The sequence below is a fragment of the Dipodomys ordii genome, unplaced genomic scaffold, assembly GCF_000151885.1.
Source record: "Dipodomys ordii isolate 6190 unplaced genomic scaffold, Dord_2.0 Scaffold98, whole genome shotgun sequence".
NCBI lineage: Eukaryota > Metazoa > Chordata > Mammalia > Rodentia > Heteromyidae > Dipodomys > Dipodomys ordii.
The window spans coordinates 1,994,919-2,015,794 of NW_012267314.1; the positions used below are offsets into that span (position 1 = coordinate 1,994,919).

The 20,876-nt window shown below is 37.6% G+C and overlaps 1 protein-coding gene across 6 annotated transcripts in view; it reads right to left on the reverse strand.

Moving 5' to 3' along the window:
• Positions 1 to 20,876, reverse strand: part of Scaf8 (SR-related CTD-associated factor 8) — a 128,321-nt gene that overhangs the window by 93,572 nt on the left and 13,873 nt on the right. For 5 of the 6 annotated variants that reach the window (XR_001175474.1, XR_001175473.1, XR_001175475.1 and 2 more), the window contains exons 6-15: positions 18,675 to 18,851; positions 16,082 to 16,161; positions 14,487 to 14,601; positions 11,795 to 11,926; positions 11,401 to 11,513; positions 9,928 to 10,121; positions 6,028 to 6,128; positions 3,955 to 4,068; positions 2,355 to 2,511; positions 292 to 425 (exon numbers count right to left, since the gene is read on the reverse strand). Coding sequence is in view for 3 of the 6 variants with exons in the window: in XM_013026989.1 (XP_012882443.1) it covers positions 292 to 425; positions 2,355 to 2,511; positions 3,955 to 4,068; positions 6,028 to 6,128; positions 9,928 to 10,121; positions 11,401 to 11,513; positions 11,795 to 11,926; positions 14,487 to 14,601; positions 16,082 to 16,161; positions 18,675 to 18,851 (1,317 nt within the window). In the remaining 3 variants the exon portion in view is untranslated. The remainder of the gene's footprint in view (positions 1 to 291; positions 426 to 2,354; positions 2,512 to 3,954; positions 4,069 to 6,027; positions 6,129 to 9,927; positions 10,122 to 11,400; positions 11,514 to 11,794; positions 11,927 to 14,486; positions 14,602 to 16,081; positions 16,162 to 18,674; positions 18,852 to 20,876) is intronic. The other variant, XM_013026990.1, reaches the window with a different exon arrangement.

The following is a 20,876-nucleotide window of genomic DNA, read 5'->3' on the forward strand; positions in this document are numbered from 1 at the left end:
TGGGGCTCAAACTTAGCTTTTTTGCTCAAGGCTAATTAATGCTCTACCACCTGAGCCACAGCTCCTGCCTGAGCTGGCTTTGATACACAAGCCTCAGATCTCAGCCTCCTGAATAGGATTACAGGCGTGAGCCACAAGCACCCAGCAAGTAGACTTTTTTAAAAAGAAAAATTCTTTGCTTAACACTCCTGGACAAGAGCTCGTTCGAGTTTGGACATTTTCCTACAAGTTCTACACAGGAGTCAAGCAGAAATGTAAAACAACACATTTACAAAGCCCCCCATCACTGACCTGCAACATGGCAACCGGTGGAGGGAAAACCTCTGCCTGCGTTGTGACCACAGTCTCCTTTTCAACTGGAGTTGGACTCTGTGTGGTCTGGACAGTCTCTTTAACTGGTTCTGAACTTTTCACCGTTTCCCACTCTAAACAAAATATTTGAAATTGATTTCATTTGGACAAATATACCTTTTCAATTTTTCCTATGTATACATGTATCTATTTCACACCTAAATCCTTCATCTACCACAAAAATCTTGCCCAAAATTTTATTTAAGGTACACACTAAGGAGTCCTAAAGAATGACACCTAAGAAACAAACACAAGATCTTAAAATGTTTAGTCTAAAGAACACTTGGAAGAGGCATAATGGGAAACACATCTCAAAGGCTTTCTGATACAAAGGCCAACATAATTATTACATGGGAGACAAAAAAGAAAGTATGAACCCAATACATAAATGTCCTCCTGAAGTACATCTCCGAAAATCAGAGAGGATCTAAGACATCTTCCAAGTAACACTAGTAAGGCTGCCCCATGAACCTTGGCTTCATCTCCTACTAATCCTGCTCATGCTGTTTGAACTACACCGACCTCTGCATTCTGAATACAACTGTGCACTTTCTGTTCCCTCTGAATAGAAGGATCTTTCCCCAGATGGCAGGCACCCCTCCACGTACCACTTTCTCCAACAGATTCTATCCATTGAAAACACCACAATACCTAGACATCCATGCAGTGTGTGTCCCTTTCTGTTCTTCTCCTCATCTTATCAACACAGAAATCCCATTTAGCTCTTTATCTATTTCTTTCACTAGAACATAAGATATTTCTATATTACGTATTACTGGCTTTGTGGGCCATGTCCTGTTGAACAGATGGTATTACAAAAAGAAAGTCATACAAAACAGGTCAATAAATGAGTGTGGCTATTTCAACCACACTCTTTTTGCAGGATAGGATACTGGCTGGATTAGGCCTATGACTATGATTTGTCAACCTCTGTGCTCCTCGAGAGTAATTATTTTTGCTTTCTGTCCCTCTGCCATAATTCCAGTTCCTGAAATTAGGCCTCACACACCAAGAACTAAAATGTATTTTGGGGGGGGGGTGTAGTGATAAGACTGGAACAGAACTCACAGCCTCATTCAAACTAAGCACATGCTCTGCTATTAAGCTATACACCTAGCCCAAACACAACTTAAAATGTTTGAAATTTTCCTTATTAGACAGAAAACTAAAATACTCTGAAATTAATGATGAGGGCTAAGATGTAAAGAAATAAGGTATATATCACATCTCAGTTCTTTCCAGGAATCAATTATATTTTCTGTCTAAAACTGATGACCAATCACCTTTCACATGTATGAGAAGCTTTAAAAATGAGACAGATTTTAAAAAACAAGTCTGGCCGGGTGCTGGTGGCTCACGCCTGTAATCCTAGCTACTCAGGAGGCTGAGATCTGAGGATCGCGGTTCAAAGCCAGCCCAAGCAGGAGAGACCGTGAGACTCCTATCTCCAATAAAACCACCAGAAAACCGGAAGTGGCACTGTAGCTCAAGTGGTAGAGTGCTCGCCTTGAGCTGAAGAGCTGAGGGACAGCGCCCAAGCCCAGAGTTCAAGCCCACGACCGACCAAAAACAAAAACAAGTCTGATAATCATCTGGCTCTGGGTATGGTGAGGGCTGTTATTACTGACTCAGCGCAGGAGTCTGCCATTCAGCTCCATGTGCCGACTCTGTTCCTGCTATCTTCAACACGGACTACTTAAGACTCTCAAATTCCTCAAGTGCTCAATTCCCACATAAGCGCAAGGAGTAAATAATATAATAATAAGATGGATGGAGGCTCAATAAGCCTCCATAGTTCTACTTCTAGAGAACATCCAGGAAAAAGTTACATTTACAGACTTCTAATTCATATCCTTTTTAAAGATATATTTTGACACCTATGAAATAGAACATGTTAAACACAGGAGTAATAAACATAGAGTTGAATCCATAAAATAAACACAGTTGACACTAACCTTCAAGTCATAGTTAGCAAAGTAATGAGATGACTTTAGAGTTCTTACCAGTATTTACAGTTTCCTGATCAATCATGCCTCCTTCTGCAAAACCGTCCAAGTCATCCACTTTAACTTTTTCCCATGGTATATATGTAACTCCAAGATCTACATCCCAAAACTGTTTGTATTCAGTTTTTACACCTTTGTTTAGAGCCCAAGCAATCTATTGGGAAGAGGGAGGAAAGCAAAACTCAAATTTATACTGTAACAATCATGTAAAAAGTTCAAAATTATATTCAAACAAGTCAAAACAAACTTAGTTTTGCTTTTGGAATTGTTTCATGTCTTCATTAAAGACATTATTTATAAGATGAAACTTGTGTGACCACTTGTTAATTCTAAATGATACATGTACAAAAACATTCCAAATTTAGTTTGTTTTATTTTTTGTGGGTTTTTTAAGTGTGTGTGTGGAGCTTGAACTCAGGGTCTGGGCACTGTACCTGAGCATTTTTGCTCAAGGCTAGTTGTTTATCACTTTGAGCCATAGCTTCACTTCCAGCTTACTGGTGGTTAATTGGAGGTAAGAGTCTCAGAGACTTTTCCTGCCTAGGCTGGCTTCAAATCATAATCCTTAGATCTCAGCCTCTTAAGTATCTAGGATTACAGGCATAAACCACCAGCTAGTTAGCTAGCCCAGCTAGCTCCAAATCTCGATTTATGACAGGTATCAATGGCTCACGCATGTAATCCTTACTAGATATAAAGAGGTTGATATCTGAGGACTATGGTTTGAAGTCATCCCAGGCAGATTAGGCCTTAAGAATCTTAGCAAACAAGAGAATGAGGCGCTGACTTCAAGTTCCAGTAGTGGCACCCCAGGAAGGGGGATTTACACGAGCAATACTCAGGACAGCTGTTACAACCATAAAACTCTATATACCAGGAAAAATGAGATAAGCAACGCTTAAGTTTACACAAAGCAACTGTGAGAGATATTTTCTTTGACGTGAAAAAACAGAGATGGGGATGCACTAACTTTCTCAAATTTTGTTCGAAGTTTAAACCAATGGAATAAACTCCATCTAAAGAGCAAAAATCAAATTGTGCATCAACCATGGGAAGTAACAGAAAATAATTTATGTTCAAGTAAGCTTTTAAATTAGTCTCCTCACAAAGCCTGACTTCTGTGAAAAAAGATGTACAAAAGAAGTAACTAACATTAATAGGAAATGTAGTTAGAAGTCTGGGGAGGAGAAAGTAAATAAAAGACTAATGTGTAAATATGAAAAAATTCTACTAATAAAATGGTTTTGTACCAGTGTGATTTCTGGAACAATTTGATTAAAGTTTTGGCTACTGGGATTATTAAACTTATATCTGATTCTGTAAGTCAATAATCCTGAAGTTTCTGATAAAGTTTGTCCAAAATGCTAAAAAAAAAAAAAAAGATGAGGCTCAGGTTACAACTCAGTGGTACAGCATGTGCTCAGCATGCTCAATCAGTTCCCAGCACCAAAAAAAAAAAAAAGAAAAATCTAATAATCCAATAAAATAAGAGCATGTGACCATTTCCTGTGAAAAGTATAGACTTTAATGTAAGAGACATTCAAACATTGGCCACTTGAACAACCCAACACCCCCCTCCCCCCCTGCATAATCTTACCTTAATGACCTTGGAACCAATTTTATAGGACCCTGAACTCAGTTTCTGAAGAGCTCGAAAAGCATCTTGCCGATGAACCATACAGACGTAAGCACAGCCCCTGGGAGGAATCATCTATTTAAAAAAATATTTTTTTTTTAGAAACAGCATAAGGTTGGAAACTCATTCTAGCATTTTGTGGTTTTAGAAAAACGGTAAGTTTTGACTACAGACTGTTTCAATTCAGTTTTGGCAAACTATGGAACATATTTCCCCTTTCTTCATTTATACACAAATTAAAACTTGATTTTAATTTGACTCCATCCTAAGCCATGATTTATACAAATCTTGAGTACCAAACATAAAAAATTTCTTGAATACTGAAGAACAATAAAAACAAAAGAATGTATGGTCCATATACAAAACACCACCAAGTACAAGAGAAGTAATATTGTATATTTTATGGCAAATAACTTATTCCTAGCAGTATTTTCAATTTTTTCCAAATGATGAGCTGAGTAGTGTGTGGAGGGTTTTTGTTTTAGGGAAATATCATAGCTTTAATATAAAATATATAGTTGACAGTATGATAAAGATAAATGTTTTATAAAAATTTACTTGTTCAAGTGTTTATGCATAAAGGTTTTAACATGAACAGGAAAATATTCTCAGTGCTAGGATATCTGAAGTAAGCTTATTTACGAAGCATTTGAATCATTCTATAAAATACTAGATCATCCAATTATCCTGAATGAATTAATTCAGAAAACTGTACAGTTTTGTTTTTGAGAAATTCAAAAGATAGTCTTAGGGAATGGGTTATGTATCACGTAACTTCTGACTTCTTGGAATTTGCCACTGTGACTGCTATGGCTCAAAATCCCCTGTGGACTCGGCTACTTTGATAGAATTTAAAGGTACCATCTACTAGTTTAAAGGTAGGGGAAAATCGAATCTGAAAACATTCCAAAAGGTTCTAACATGATGAACTATGACTGATGATTTCTGAAAGTTGGCTATGCTCAGACAAGTAAAAATTTAAAATCCCAAGCTGAAGTTCCCAATTAATTATCTCTTGTTTATCTGTGTAATCAAGCAAGTCAGTGTCCTCACTGTAAAATGGTAATATCTGATTTACTTAACCAGCTTCTTAGAGGATCCAATGAGATCACACACACTTGGAAAAATTCCAAATGGTCAAATGCAATTCAAATGAAGAGTGCTCTAAGATAAAAAAGCCACGTTTGGTCACATACAGAGTATTAGGAATTCAGACTGAAAAAGAAAACTGTTTTTAGGTAATTTGTAATAAAAGGTCCAACACATGTAAAAGTGCAACTGTACTAATAAAATCAGAAGTTGAAATGAGTTACAAAGTCTCATCAAAGGACCAAAATTTACATAATAGAAGAGAGACAGAAGGGATAAAAGCAACTAAAATGGCTAATTAAGGTGTCTAACTTCCAAGAAAAAAAACAAAACAAAACAAAACAGGTCCCTGAAAGAAATATCTAAAGGAGATGGGCTGGTGCACAAAGAGTGAAAAAAATCAAGTGGAAGAAACAGTTATGCTCAAGTTAGGTACAATTCCCTGGCCATGTTGCTTTTCTTGATCAATACTTTGCTTCATTTCATAAGAAAGCAAAAGAAGGGAGAAGGAGAACGAGAGCAAAGAGAACAAAAAAATCGTACATGGGAAACTGGGGTCCCAGGCACTCGGTCTCTACTACTACTAAAGTGCGTATGTGTAGGTAACTACAATTCAGTGTAAATCATTTCCTTATTTTTTTTTAAAGAAATTTAACCACCACAGGTTAAGTTTGCTGCTAACTCAAGCAGTTGATGTTTTTATGGATTCAAGTACTATATGTCTACAAATCTGGTATCAATATTTTGTAAGAATTGCACTAAAAAGGAAAGACAACTTAGGGAAATAAGCAGGTTCAGAGTAAACACAAAAATGATCAAAGTAAACAATTCCTGTGGAGATGCTCATTATAAAGCTAGATGCTACAGGCTTAACTAGGAATTGAAGTGATTACAAGTGAAAATTACCTATTTTTTAACCTTAAATTCCTTTTAAGTGATACTTACATTAATAGATTCAATTTGTCCAAACTCTTCAAAAAGGTTGGTTAAATCTTGTTGTGTTGCCTTCTTGTCCACCTGACCAACCCAGAGAGTAGTACTACATACTGTCAAGAAATAAGAGACAAACAACCTAAGTCACAGACAGGGTCTCTTCTTTCAAGCTCAAAATAAAACAATTCTAGCAAAAAGGTACTACTGCAGATAACAGATACTTGTTAAGGGATACATAAGAGTTATACGTAAGAGTCAACTTCTACCACATCTTTTGTTCTTGTGCTCTGCAACACAGGGTGGGTCCACCTGAGAATGCTGGGATGGGGTGTGCCACACTGGGAATGGAGGGTGCCTACTGTCAAACTAAAACGTCTCCATCTTGTAACCAATCACCATTGTGTACTGATATTTTCAGGAATTACTTGCTTCTTGATTCCAATTACATAATGTGACCAACCAGCCATCCAGTTGTGTCTGTCATCTTCTTGACTCTTTTGTCAATGGAGTTAAACAGACCCCCGGCTTGAATGGGAACTTTCCACCAACTTTACCAACCTCCTCCACCTGCAGCCATCAGCAGCCCCATTCCCAGTGATGATGACATAAAACTGTGCACCTATGCCTTCAAAAACATGACCTCCCCCAAATAGGAACTCTTCACAGAGTGCTATCTAACTTCCCTGTATTACTTCATCACCCTGATAACCAGTTGTGGGAAAAAAAAAATTGTGAGCCTGACTCCTTAGCAACAAGGAGAGAGGACATCACCACTCCTTGGGTTAGGACAAAAACCCGAGCAGACCATCGCCTGGTGCGCCTGCCTAGCTATGAGGAGAGTGGCAGAGCATTCTTCAGCACAGAAGAAAAATGCCTCAATGAAACCTCCTGTCTCTCTCCTGTGTCTGTTTATTTTCTGACAGTGAAGGGTGGCTGTATGTCTATACCATCTAGGAGGAGCATGAAGGATGGTAGGCCCCCTTTGTACTCTAGGGGATGAGGACAGGGATGGGGTTTGACACAGGGAAATGAAGTCCCCAACATGATTCTGAAACACAACAAAGTCTCAAAATCACTCTCAATGCAAGACTACCTGTGAACCTTTTAAAACACCTTTCAGTGTAGGTGCTCCCCAATCAAGATAAATTTGAAAATTATACTACCTCCTATGTCACCTTTAGGGAAATAAGACTGTGCAGAAACTAGAGGAGATGAGTGAACTAGAACACTTCCATTTGTTATCATCAAAGACTTGAAGATATGTGAGTATTGAAAGCCTCTTCTTTTTAATTAACAAATACTGACCATGAGATCCTGGTAAACCCTTAGCAGCTATGCTGTTCATGTTTTCTTGAAAAACTCCCCTTATAGAAGAAATATTTTAAAATTTCAGGCAACACTTTTGTATCAACGTAATGTACTATATTTGGATTTATGACAATGTCATAATTTTCAAAAATTTCCCAGCATTCTGATCTTGACAGAGCAAGCCTACAGCAGGCTTTAGGGATAATTTAACTTGACAATGAAGTATAGTCCTTGGAAAGATCCCTACCAGATGTCTCTACTCTAGCTGGTCAGAACTCAAACATCTTCCAGACCTGTGTAAGCTTTAGGAATCATTTATATAATGCACAGACTCTTGTAAGTGATCTTTTCCTGCTAGCTGTGCTTTGTTTCATGCAATCTACTCTGCACACATGTAATATTCAACACGTCTCAATTTACCTCAAGATCCTTGATTTTTTAAAAAAATAACTTAAGATTCTGACCAACACACCATCTAATGAAGCTGCTTTACAAGTTCCACAGATTTGGATGTAAACAGCTTGAAAGGCAGGGAGATTACTCGATTTACCAAAAAGCCCTAGATAAATTTCTGGAGCTCTTTGACTACTTCCTTACTCATTTCCCTGCCATACATTTTCCAGCTGCCATACCTCTTAACACTGTTTCACAATCCCTATGTCTTTCACTGTTATTGCTCTATACTTTTATTTTTCTTCTAAGAAACAATAATTATTTATCTCCATCCATACAGAGGGATCAGGGATCACCTGATTCCTAGAGTGTTACTTTGATGCTTTATAACCCCTGGACTGTTCATGAAAACTTTCTGTCTCCCCTTTTCGTGTTAGTATGAAGGCTTGAATTCAGGGCATTTAGATCTTGCTCAGCTTTATTGCTCACGGTTGATACTCTACCACTTAAATCATAATTCCAATTCATCATTTGGCTAGTTAATTAGAAGTGGACTTAATTGGAGTCTTTTCTGCCCAGAGCTGGCTTCAAACCATAATCTTCTGATCTTAGCCTGAGTAACTGTGATTACAGGCATGACCATGAAAACCCAGCTAAACTTTGTTCGTAAATACATGTGAAAGAATAATAGTGGGCAATAGTTCCTCACAAAATGAAACAAGTGTTGAGAGAATATTGACCACAGTACACTACTACTGCTCAGAGAGAAGAGGTAAACTAAGGGAGATTTGGACTTCTCTGGATTTGCTATATGCTTAGATAAAAAACGAGTAAGTCCTGGAGTTCAAAAGCAGAGTGACTACATTTAGCAAAAATTAACTGTATTTCAAAACAAAAGAAAGGATTCTGAACATTCTCAACAAAAGTGAAAATTATTTGAGGTGCTGGATATGTCTGATCATCACACATATGTGAATGGAAGTATCAGATTATACTCCCAATAAAATAATAAGTGCTAAAAACAGATTCACTGGTCAATAAACACATAGTGACAACAACAAAATGAAGAACTAAATAAAACAGTTTCCACATAAAAATTCTACCTAATATTAGCAAATAAAGCTAATAGTTATGAATGTCCTAGTGGCAATCCCGTGAAGAAGTTTAATAGAGGTTTCATGGCCACAGGCTGGATATTATTCATCAGCCAACATTAAAATAGTTGCATCTAGTCCTTTACCATAAAGGACCACAGAACCTTTAGAAGTTAGAAATACAAATACTATTAACACTAGCTCTCAATACCAGGTAAGATTCTGGAAAGATAACCATGGCCAACTCAAATTGCCAAAACTTACTAAGCAGATGGCTGTTGCCTTTGATTTTAGGCCTGGGTTTCCAAGATGCTCTAGCAGCGTAAATTACACCAATTATTCACTTTTCTTGCAGACAGAAGGAATTTATTGAGACCTTCAGAAATAGGTAAAATGACCAATGTTTAGCTCTTGGCAAAAAAAAAAAAATTACAATTGTTACATATTACGTACTTTTGTATCTGGAGTATGTTAGCTCACCTTAGAAATTGTAGCTCATTAAGAATGGGCCAGAATTTGGAGAAACGCAAACTTACTTTGTTGTACTTAACACAAACACCCTCCCTGCTCCCCTAGTCTACTACAAAACAAACCCACAATAATATCAGCTATTCTAATTATATATAATAGACTAACATACAAAGACTGAAAAGGTTTGTGCAACAGGAACTGCTCTTCTACTACTAAGCCATAATTTATCATTTGCATAAAAAATTATAGTAAAATTGGGCTAAGAATGGAGCTCAGGTACAGAGTACCTGAGTTCAGTTTCCAGCACTGAGAAAACAAAGTATATACTCTGTACGGTAATTACTCCTATCCCTCACTGTTCACCACTGGTTAGCAAAGTCAAGGTGTCATGCTACAGATATCAACTTGGTGTGTGTCAGGATCATTAGCAGTCATTTTCTAATCTGCATTAAAAAAAAATTCAACTCTCGATGACCTTAGCATTTGAGTATAATCTGTCTTCCTTTTACTTCTCAAATAAATTACAAAATTTTGGGATGAAATTACTTATATAGCAGGCCCCTTCTTAATTCTTAAGCCTCAAATTAAATTTGGTTTAGAGATTTTGTACCAGGAAACTAGTTTGTAATACTTGTGTGTTACTCACCACTTAATGTTTTAGATCTAATTGGAGGTAATCCCTTTTTCTGCCGTTCTTTTTCTCTTTCTCTGGCTCTCCTTTCACTTGAGTAGGAACGTGATGACTTCCTCTTCCTTTCTCTGGAGCGGGAGCGTGATCGTTTTCTGTGCTTACGCTTTCGAGAACCAGATCGTGACCTGGACCTTCGTTTTCTTGGTGATCTAAAACAAAACAAAACCGTAACTATAAAACTTCACTTCTACTGACAGCATTACCTTTCTGTCAAATCTTCACATTTTAAGTGAGGAGTGGGGAAGAAAGACTATCTTATATTTAGCTGTCTCTTAGAATGTTTTATTGGATCATCCATTATCAAACATGCATTCTAACTAAATTTTTGTCCTATGGAGGTTCAACGGTGACCACAAATATGTGTCTAGTGATTCTGAATCTAGGTGATTATTCACAACGAGAGGAAGAGAAGGGCTAGATTCAAGAAAGGCCTTCACTGATTCTTAAGACTCTTCTGTTCACTGTCCAACAGGCATTTAGAACTATACTTATGACAAAAATAGTACATTCTTGCCAGCCCAGACAGGGAAATCCATGAGATTCTTCATCTCCAACTAACCACCAGAAAACTGGAAGTGGAGCTGTGGCTCAAAGTGACAGAACACTAGCCTTGAGCAGAAAAGCTCAGGGACAGTGCCAGGCTCTAAGTTCAAGCCCCATGATTTACCAAAATAACAAACAAACAAAAAACAAACCAGACTGTTTCCAACAGTGCATGAGGCGATTACATAGTTACGCTTCATAGTTTTGAAGAGTCTAAAATTTTCTGGTTCTTAAATTTACAATAGGTGACACTAAAACAGATCAACGTTTACCGTGCAGACTTCCTACAAAAGTGTGGAGTATGAAATGTTTTAGTTTTTGTTTTTCGGGTTTTTGGTCAGCGGTGGGGCCTGAACTCTGGGCCTGGGCGCTGTCCCTCAGCTCTTCAGCTCAAGGCTAGCACTCTACCACTTGAGCCACAGTGCCACTTCTGGCTTTTTCTGTTTATGTGGTGCTGAGGAATCGAACCCAGGGCCTGTGCATGTAAGGCAAGCACTCTACCACTGACCCAATTTCCCAGCCCTGGATTATAAAATGTTAAAAGGGGATGATGGTAATTTTTGTAGGGGTTTTGGGGCCATTTTTTATAGCATTATGAAATAAAATGGAATGCAAAAAATACAGCTGATTTAACTGTATACAGTCAGGGGCATTTATACTCCTACTAGGTGACATTTTAGCATCAACAAAAATCCAGTGTAATCCAAAACCCCCTAGGCTATTACTCCAATATGTGGCAGGCAGACATGTGAACAAGCTTCTCTTGTTTCCAATTTACAATTACCTTATTCTTAGGATAGTAAATATTATTTCAAGAAAAGCATTTTTCATTTTGATACAAACAAATAAAGCCAACATAGCTACTGTTAAATATGAATGTAGAACCTTGAGCGAGATCTCGAGTGAGTTCTTGATCTTGAGCGAACGGCTACTTTCTTAGCTTCTTGTTCAAAGATCTCCTCTTCCACTGCATCTTGCCCTTCATCTATATCCATATCCTAGAAAGGCAAACAAACCGTGCTTAGATAGTTACATCTTGACCATTCTGCCCATTTGAGGGGTGGGGTGTAGTACTGAGGTTGAACTCCATTCTGGCTCATGCTCAGCTTGCTTACTTAGTGCTATCCACTTGAGCCATACTACAGCCAGCATTGTTGCATTAATATTCAATAGGTAAAACAGGGTGTAGAGTTTAAGGAAAAATATATTCAGACATTACCATTAAACAATATTTCCTTAAATAATTTTAGAAATTTATAACTCACAAAAATACTTTTACCTGCTGCTGAATATCTATGGAATCATCCAAATTTGCTTCAGGTTCAAGGAAATGTTGCTGGCTGCTTCCTTGTGATGGTGATGCTGAATGCTCTGACCCAAATGTTCCTTCTTGACTATCCTGGGGAGTTGCCTATTGGAAACAAAAATAGCACACAACAATTACATTACAAATGAAAACTTAAATATGGTAAACATACAATTAAAATGCTAAATTATAAAGTAATCAATCTAAAATCACAGTTTTACATAAATTAAACTTTACTTAAAAAGCAAGAGAAAACCAAAGAAGGGAATGTAATTTTTGAGTAGAATGAAAATGGAAAGTACAAACCACAGAGATTCAGACAAAGGGTTATACAATGAATGATGCTAATGGCAGTAAATTATATGAATCTAGAATTTCACCAGTAAGTAGCACTGACAAAATAGTAAAAATGAAATATCTGTAGTAAAAAAGTATAATAAAATATAAATACATATATGTAAATTGCAATAAAATTTTATTTAGCAAAACCATTCTTACCTTCCTTCTACTTTACTAAGAGTAAAAAGTACTTATAGACATATAAAACACTTCAAAAGTTCTAAAAAAAAAGTTAAGTAAAAAGACCTAATTATTGGAACAAATAAATTATGCTTCTTCTCTCTGGCACAAGAATTACCATAAGTTGATACAATGATAATATAATGCTTATTTGATGCTTATCCCTAGTATTTTTTTTGAAACTTAAAAAAAGAGGGATTAGGTTATTATTAGGGGAAATGATTTGGTAGAAAAAGTGTAAGACAGGATATGTGGATATCCAGGACCCACACACAGCAGTTCCTGGTGGTACAGACTAAATAATACTATGGTAACAGTCACAACTGTGTTCACAAACAATCTGCTTAACTCTGAGTTTCAATCTAAACGGAATCGAAGTGCCTATCCGTAGTTGAGAACTGCAAAAGCAATGAAGAAAACAGCAACACAAGAAAACATTCTATCAAAAGCAGAAAATGTACATGACCAGCGTTAGTTTAGGGAGAGGAAAAACGGTTCTAATGAGATTTAAGACTTTACAGGACTAAAGAAACCACAGGAGGGTAAACATTATCAATGAACTTAGTCCTATTGTAGAAAGGTCCAACTGCACCTTAAGACTTTAGTTCTAGTCTTAGAAACTACTAATATCAAAAAACAAGAAACAGACTTGGTCAGATATATTTAAGTTGCATCATCTCAATAAATAAATAAATAAACCAAACCCCAGTGGAGAATTTCAAACACACATTCAGCAACAGTACAACTAAAAGTGTCAAGAGTTCTTTTATGTAGTGTTCTAGACTGAGGAAGCTCTAAATTAAATAGCCTTAGTATATGTGATTTTCTTTTTGTTTTTGGATGTCCATCATGGGGCTTGGAACTCAGGTCCTGAGTGCTGCCCCTGAGATTTTTTTGCTTAAGGCTAGCGCTCTACCAACTTGAACTATAGCTCCACTTTTGGCTTTTTTTGCTGGTTAACTGGATATAAGAGTCTCCTAGACTTTCCTGCCTGGGCTGGCTTCAAACTGCCATCCTCAGCTCTTAGCCTCTTGAGTCCCAGCCTTGAGCTTAACCCACAGGACTGGCAAAACAAAACTAAAGCAAAACAAAAAAACACAACAAAACAGAATTTAATAAAGTGAAATGTTTTTAGTTTCAATAAATTCATTACCAAAATACTGTATTGTATTTCAAGATAAAAAAATCATTTTTGTAGTCTGCTGTTATTCTTCTTTCAATAGTTGAAAATTCAGATTTTTAACTTTCAGCCTATAATGGCAAAAGAAAGAAAACTGACAGGAAATCCACTACACAGTAATTTTATTTTTGCCTGCCCTGGTACTGGAACTCAGAGCCTGGGCCCTGTCTCTGAGCTTCTGCTCAAGACTAGCACTTTACCATGTGAGCCACAGTGCTACTTCCAGCTTTTTCTGTGTATGTGGTACTGAGGAATCGAACCCAGGGCTTTATGCAAGCTAGGCAAGCATTCTACCACTAAGCCACATTCCCAACCCTATACTAATTTTAAAAAGCAGAAGAGGAATGCAAAGTAGTACAATCCAAATCTAATGATGATGATGATGAGCTCTATTTTCTGCATTAGATGTTTAGTCTATGCTTAAACTTTTGAGTCTGAAGATAAGATAAAGGAGTCTTAATGCCTTGCTCATGTGAACTAACAATTTTGCCTCAGACATTTAATAAAGTTCTGTCAAATGGTAACACAGCAATTACATTCTTTTAAACTAAAGAACAGTCTGTTTTGTGACTATCATCACTACACAACTGTCAGTGCCTGGAAAGACAAGAGAATGGTGAAGAAGATACATCAGTCAAAAGAGTTTAGTGGTAATTCTGCAACTCCACCTCTACTTCCTGTTTTTGTCCTTTCTAGCCATTGTAGAAATCAACTTCCATAACATGGATTCCCTAAGTTGCCAGAACACATTCTGATTACAGAAAAAGTTATACAGCTCTTGAATAATACTAACCTTCCTAAGAATAAAGAGATAAAGATATATCACTATACAATAGGGAGTGAATAAAGTGGCTGATAAAAACTCTAAATAGATGAGAACATATTAAGCCCCCCAAAACCAACCACCCCACAGAATTATTTTTCAGACCACAGAGACAATCCAAGACCACAGGATGGGCTACAGACCTTCTGAGGCTGCTGCTCCAGGAGCTGCTGTCTGAGATGTTCAATGTTTTGCTGTTGCAGCTGCTCTGCAATCTGATGAAAAATGGAATTGTTCACAGACTCTGAAACGTGAGAACTAAAAAGAAAAACACAAGTATTTTAAGACATACTAAAGATAATAATGAAGATAACTACCTAATGAAAACAAAAAATGCCAACTTAATACAGCATATTCTATTACAATGCCTTGCTTTCGAAATACTGACATTCAAAACAATACATCACATTAATACATTAAGAGTGAAATATACTCAACAGTGTTTGGACAGACAATGCTGTATGCTCTGTGGGAGATCTGATATTACTGTCTCTTATTAAATTCATTTAATAATTTTCATTGGAGCATTTTAAGCAAAATCTCAATAAAACACAAAACTATTTATACACTTAACTCCTTTTCTATTTAATAACACAGTGGGGAAATGGGCTACCAATCAATACATGTACAATCTATAATTATAACTGACCTTACACTTTATGAAATTAACATGCTTCCCTTATAAAAGCATATGCATTATTAAGGATGTTAACAGAAGCAGACAGCAAAGAAACAGTGATTTAACTATACTCTGGGAAATTCACACCTGGAGTACACCTGGAATTCTGGGTGCCATAGGGTAAGACATGAACAAAAAAGAGGGCATCCCAAAAGGGGCAAGCAGGATGGTGAGAAGTCTTGGAACGGTGGGGAATAGTGTACTTCATCTGGAGCAAATAAACCTATGGGGAAGAATGATACCTATCTTCAAATACTGAAAAGCTACGTCCCAAAAGATAATGGAGTAAATTTGTTCCCTTGCTTCAGAAAGCAAAGTTTCAATTCTTGTTTCAGAAGGATACATAAAGGAGACTCTTAGATTGTTTTAAGTCACTCATCTACATATCTTCAAATATCCCTTCCCACTTTGTTATCTAAAGTACTAGATTTTAATTGTGGTAAGGAAAATCTCTTTAATGAAAAGTATTTCACACATTGTAGTGACATATCTTTATTGATGACCATAATTTATAAAGCTCATAACCTGTCTGAAGTAAGTCCTAGAGGCTTCCTCCCTCATTCTTCTCCCACCTGCCATTTCCCGTCTCCCACAGCCATCCTCCTACTCATCTTCCCATGTGTCCTCACAGAACCAAGGGCTCTGCAGACTACTGTTTCTTTCAATAAAGCACAGGCTGTGTCTAAGCCCAATTTTCCTTCTCCACAGTCTTACAGCGTGTAAGACTGTGTCTGGGTCTCCCAGAGCTCCTATTCTCACACTGCAGATATTCTTACAACTAGCTAAGTAAAAGAAAAACAGAACTGTGCTACACTTACCAATATTTATCAATTTTCCTAGGAAACTTTGATATATCCCAACTATTTGCAAAGATCTGAAAAACAGTCCAAATAATCTAGGGAGGCAGTAAGAGAACAACGCTTGCATCTTCTGCAATGTTAAGAGTAACAACCCCAACTCAGTCCAAGCATACTTGTAGGTCAGAGGGAAACTACCCAATATGTATAAAACATGAACAGAAGAAAGTGTTGTCATAAAGAAAATAAAGAGAATTCTTACAGTTGAGGAGTTGGGATATCCTTTTTGGGTTCTTCGCTATGCTCAGAGTCTTCCCCAAAATCAAATCTATCCATCAACTTCTAGGGAATGGGAAAAAGGAGACACATTAAATTAAGTTGCACTTCACACAAATACAAGTTACAAACGCTGGTTTGTCTGTAGCTTTAACTACTATGTTGTCAACAGAATACAGCATTTTAGAAGACCTTTAGTTTTTTTTAAAACACCTGCACACATATAATATGCATTCTCCCTGAGAGTTCTGCTTTCTGCAGCTACACCTATCTAGCAAATGTAGTAGGAAAATACTCCTACGCTTTCTTTCAAGAGATAACAAATGCAGATTTTATATGTTGTTATGATTATTCTATTTGATTAGTTTTTTACTGGGCCTAATTTGTAAATTAGACTTCACTGTTACGTATGTATAATAAAATCAGTCTATGTCCCTATGAGTGTACACAGTGCCAATCCATACTGACATGTTACTCTGGGCTGTCAGCACCCACAGGATGTCGTACGATGTGGAGAAGACTACTACTTCATCACCTTATATAACAAAACAAATTCTGACACAGGACATACAAACACCAAAAGTCCAGTTTTCCAGAAGTGAAGCTTACAGATTAAAATAACTAAGAGGTCTGCCCTTGGTAATATAGCTGATTAAAAAAAAACAAACCTAGGATCATAATCAATGTATCCATTCCTACCAAGATTCTCACCTTAAAGTGCTATCTCTTTTGAATATTCAGCACTAATAGAACAAATCAGGATTTGCTTTCCTATACAAATAATAGCAAAACTTTTAAAAAAGATACCACTGCCAAAGTATAGTATTTCCCTAATGAGCAAGCGTACTTAAGATGCAGCATAATAAATTCAAAAGGATACTCAATTTTAAAAATAGTATCTTATGCCAGGCACTGGTGGCTCACGCCTATAAATCCTAGCTACTCAGGAGACTGAGATCTGAGGTCTGCAGTTCAAAGCTGGCCCAGCCAGGAAAGTCCATGAGATTCTTTTTTTTTTTTGCCAGTCATGGAGCCTGAACTCTGGGCCTGGGCGCTGTCCCTCAGCTCTTCAGCTCAAGGCTAGCGCTCTACCACTTGAGCCACAGCACAACTTCTGGCTTTTTTTGCTTATGTGGTGCTGAGGAATCGAACCCAGGGCCTCATGTATTCAAGGCAAGCACTCTACCACTGAGCCATCTTCCCAGCCCCTCCATGAGATTCTTAAAACCACAAGTAGAATTGTGGCTCAACATTGTAGAGTACTTGTTGTACAGTGCCCAGGACCTGAGTTCAAGCCCTATGACAAAAAACAAAAAACAAAAACCAGTAACAACAACAACCCCACTATCTTAGGCCAAAACTTATATATATAGCACAGTTTCAATTTTTAGAGAAGTTTTCCTTTGAACTTAAACATATTATAATTTTAAAAGATTAAAATTACAAAATATAGATACATCACAATTAATATAACTAAGCATCAATAGAAGGAGTAAGAAAACTTGAAAAACAATCACTTGCCTCAATTAAGAATAAACTGACCACTTATCTTTACAAAAGCAAGGATTTTAAATGCTTCAAAGGGAGTTTTAGGGCTGGGAAGGTGGCTCAGTGGTAGAGCGCTTGCCTTGCATGCATGAGGGCCTGGGTTCGATTCCTCAGCACCACATAAGCAAAAAGAAAAAAAAAAGCCGGAAGTGGCGCTGTGGCTCAAGTTGTAGAGTGCTAGCCTTGAGCTGAAGAGCTGAGGGACAGTGCCCAGGCCCAGAGTTCAGGCCCCACGACTGGAACACCCCCCCCAAAAAAAGGGATTTTTAACATGTTTATTTATCACGATGTACAGAGAAGTTACAGTTATATAAGTAAGCTAATGAGTAGATTACTGTTTTGGTTTTTGTCAGTTGTGGGGCTTGAACTCTGGGCCTGGGCACTGTCCCTCAGCTCTTCAGCTCACGGTAAGTGCTCTATCTCTTGAGCCACAGTGCCACTTCCTACATTTCTTTTTTTTGGTGCTGAGGAATCAAACCAGGGCCTCATGCATGCAAGGCAAGCGCGCTACCACTGAGCCACCTTCCCAGCCCCCTACATTTCTTTTTAAACAGTTTTACCCCCTCCCTCATCTTCTCCCATTCTTCTTGACTCCCCCTGTCCCCAAGCAAAAGGAAATTTTAAATTAATTTCTTTCAGAAGCTTGAGCCCTTTATAAAATGTAGAATGCCTTACACAAAAGCGTATATTAGAAGAGTCCATGAACAGGTGTGATGGCACACACCTACAATCTGAGCATTAGAAGGCTGAGGCAAATGGCTCAAAGCTAGCCTGAGGTAACATGATTCAAAAACACTAAAATTAAAGTAAGTGTGTGAGCTGAGTACTGATGTCCACCTTGTAATCCCAGCACTGAGGAAGCAGAGGCAGGGGGATCTCAAGTGGAGAGGACAGCAAGTTCTAGGCTACACGAAGCAATGTAGCAAGATCTTGTCTCAAACAAAACAACAAAAATAGCTTATGACAAAATATAATTTATAGGATTAGAATCCCCATGTTACTGCGAAACACTGAACATTTTCCATTGTTACCTTATTAAAAGAGACTCCTTGATCCAACGGGGTCAGAGTGCTGGCCGCTGCAGCTGCAGCTGTGAGCTGTGCAGTGAGGGCCTGCAACTGAACCACAAGTCCCGCATCCAATGCCTGCAGGATGGAGGGCTGAGGTTTCTGCTGCTGTATCTGTAAGGTCTGTATTAACTGCTGAAGCTGCAGAGGAAAAATAATTACAAAACAGGGTTGGGTTTTATTCCTAAGAGTACCTGTCTAAAAAATTTAGTAAATAAACTTACTCCTACTATGTACAGTCTTTTGTGATCATGAAAGTCTTTCTTTGTAAATTTATATAACGCAGTCCTTATTAGCTCTGTTCTTCTTTGGGCAGTCAAAAAATTTTAAGCTAAACAATCAGGCAATAAAGCACACATAAACAAATCCTCATAAGTTGACCAGTGCTGTTCACTGAGCTTCCTGCAATGAACACCACTAACAGAACCAGCTTTGTCCCTACATATTTACCACCAGAGAACACACATCCCCAGGGCAGGAGACTCACTGATTAATCTATTCTCGTGTTGCGCAAGTGAGGCGAAGGAAACCAGTTATGAATGATGAACAGTTGAACGGTATCAACAAGAGTTAAGGCGAGATTTGTTTCCACTATCCACCACTCTTGTTTGAAAAAAAATGCAACAGTAATATTTCATAAGCAAGAAAGTCCTACATAATTACATCCGAAGTAAGTAATAATCAAGCTATAAACCTGTACAAGGCACACTTGTACAGCTGGATAGGAAGAATAATTTCTGATATTCTACCACACAGTAGGGTCACTATGGTTGACAAAAATTAACTGAATACTTCAAAATAGCTAGGAAGGAGGGTTTTGAATATTCCTACCAGAAAGAAATGATAATGTGTTTGATATGATCATCACATATTATATATAGTGAAATGTTACACTATATTCTAAACACAGATTATGTGCCAATTAAAATGAAAATTTACATAATTATTTTAGAAGTTTTAAACCTGAGTTACATCTAATAATTCAGTTTAGATTAGGAAAATAAAAACATCAAAACTGTGAGAGTTATAGTATATGTACTTAAGTTCAGTTTGTAGTATGAGAAGATACAAACACTGTGCAAATGACTCTAAACTAAAGTGTCCATTCTAAAACAGCAACATTAGGAAAAACTAGTTTAACTACCGAGTATTTCCTATAGAACCATTAATATATTCAAAAAGAAAAATATACCAGAGTTAATTTGCTGCACTCAGAAAGCTCCCAAAGGGCTAAGACTATAACAGGTACATAAAAGAAAACAGGTCTGGGAAGTTGGCTCAGTGGTAGAGCGCTTGCCTTGCAGGTGTGAAGCCCTGGGTTTGGAGTCCTCAGCACCACATAAATAGAAGAAGCTGGAAGTGGGCGCTGTGGCTCAAGGAGAAGAGTGCTAGCCTTGAGCTGAAGAGCTCAGGGTCAGCACCCAGGCCCAGAGTTCAGGCCCACGACTGGGGGAGGGGGGGGGATGGAGGGAAATCTTTCCCATAAAAGAAAATAATTTTCCTATCATTCTGTCAGGGAGAGAGGAAAGTAGGAAGGGAAGGAAGGATGGACAGAGACCATATTTTCTCTTTGACACACTTTAACAAACTCTCCCATTCTGACATTTCCATTTTCCCATCAGAACAGTTATCTTTCAATGCCCAAGTTAAAAATCACCAAAGCATGTGACTTTCCTGTCCAATGACCTCACATGCACTCTATTACTCTCATGCTTGCTCTCCATACTATTTCTTTGGAAAGTAACAGAAATTACTTTTTATCTTACTCTCTGTATTTGCTCTCCTTCAAAATTCCTTCTGCTCTCAAAAATATTTAGTAGACAAAATGTATAAACCAGTTCAAATCCAAAACTATATATTAATTTGGTTTTTATGTTTTTCAAAGTCTGGAGCGGTCCTATGTTAGGCTGTTTACAGCAAACATTCCATATTTACTATTTTTTACATACTCACTTTCTCTCTTCCAGGATTACTGCTAGCAAAATGACAATACTCACTGTCTTCAGATATTACTTCCTCCAACCCATTGAAGTACTATTTTATTTTATTTTTTTGGTCAGTCATGGGGCTTGAACTCTGGGCCTGGGCGCTGTCCCTCAGCTCTTCAGCTCAAGTCGAGCGCTCTACCACTTGAGCTACAGCGCCACTTCTGGTTTTCTGGTGTTT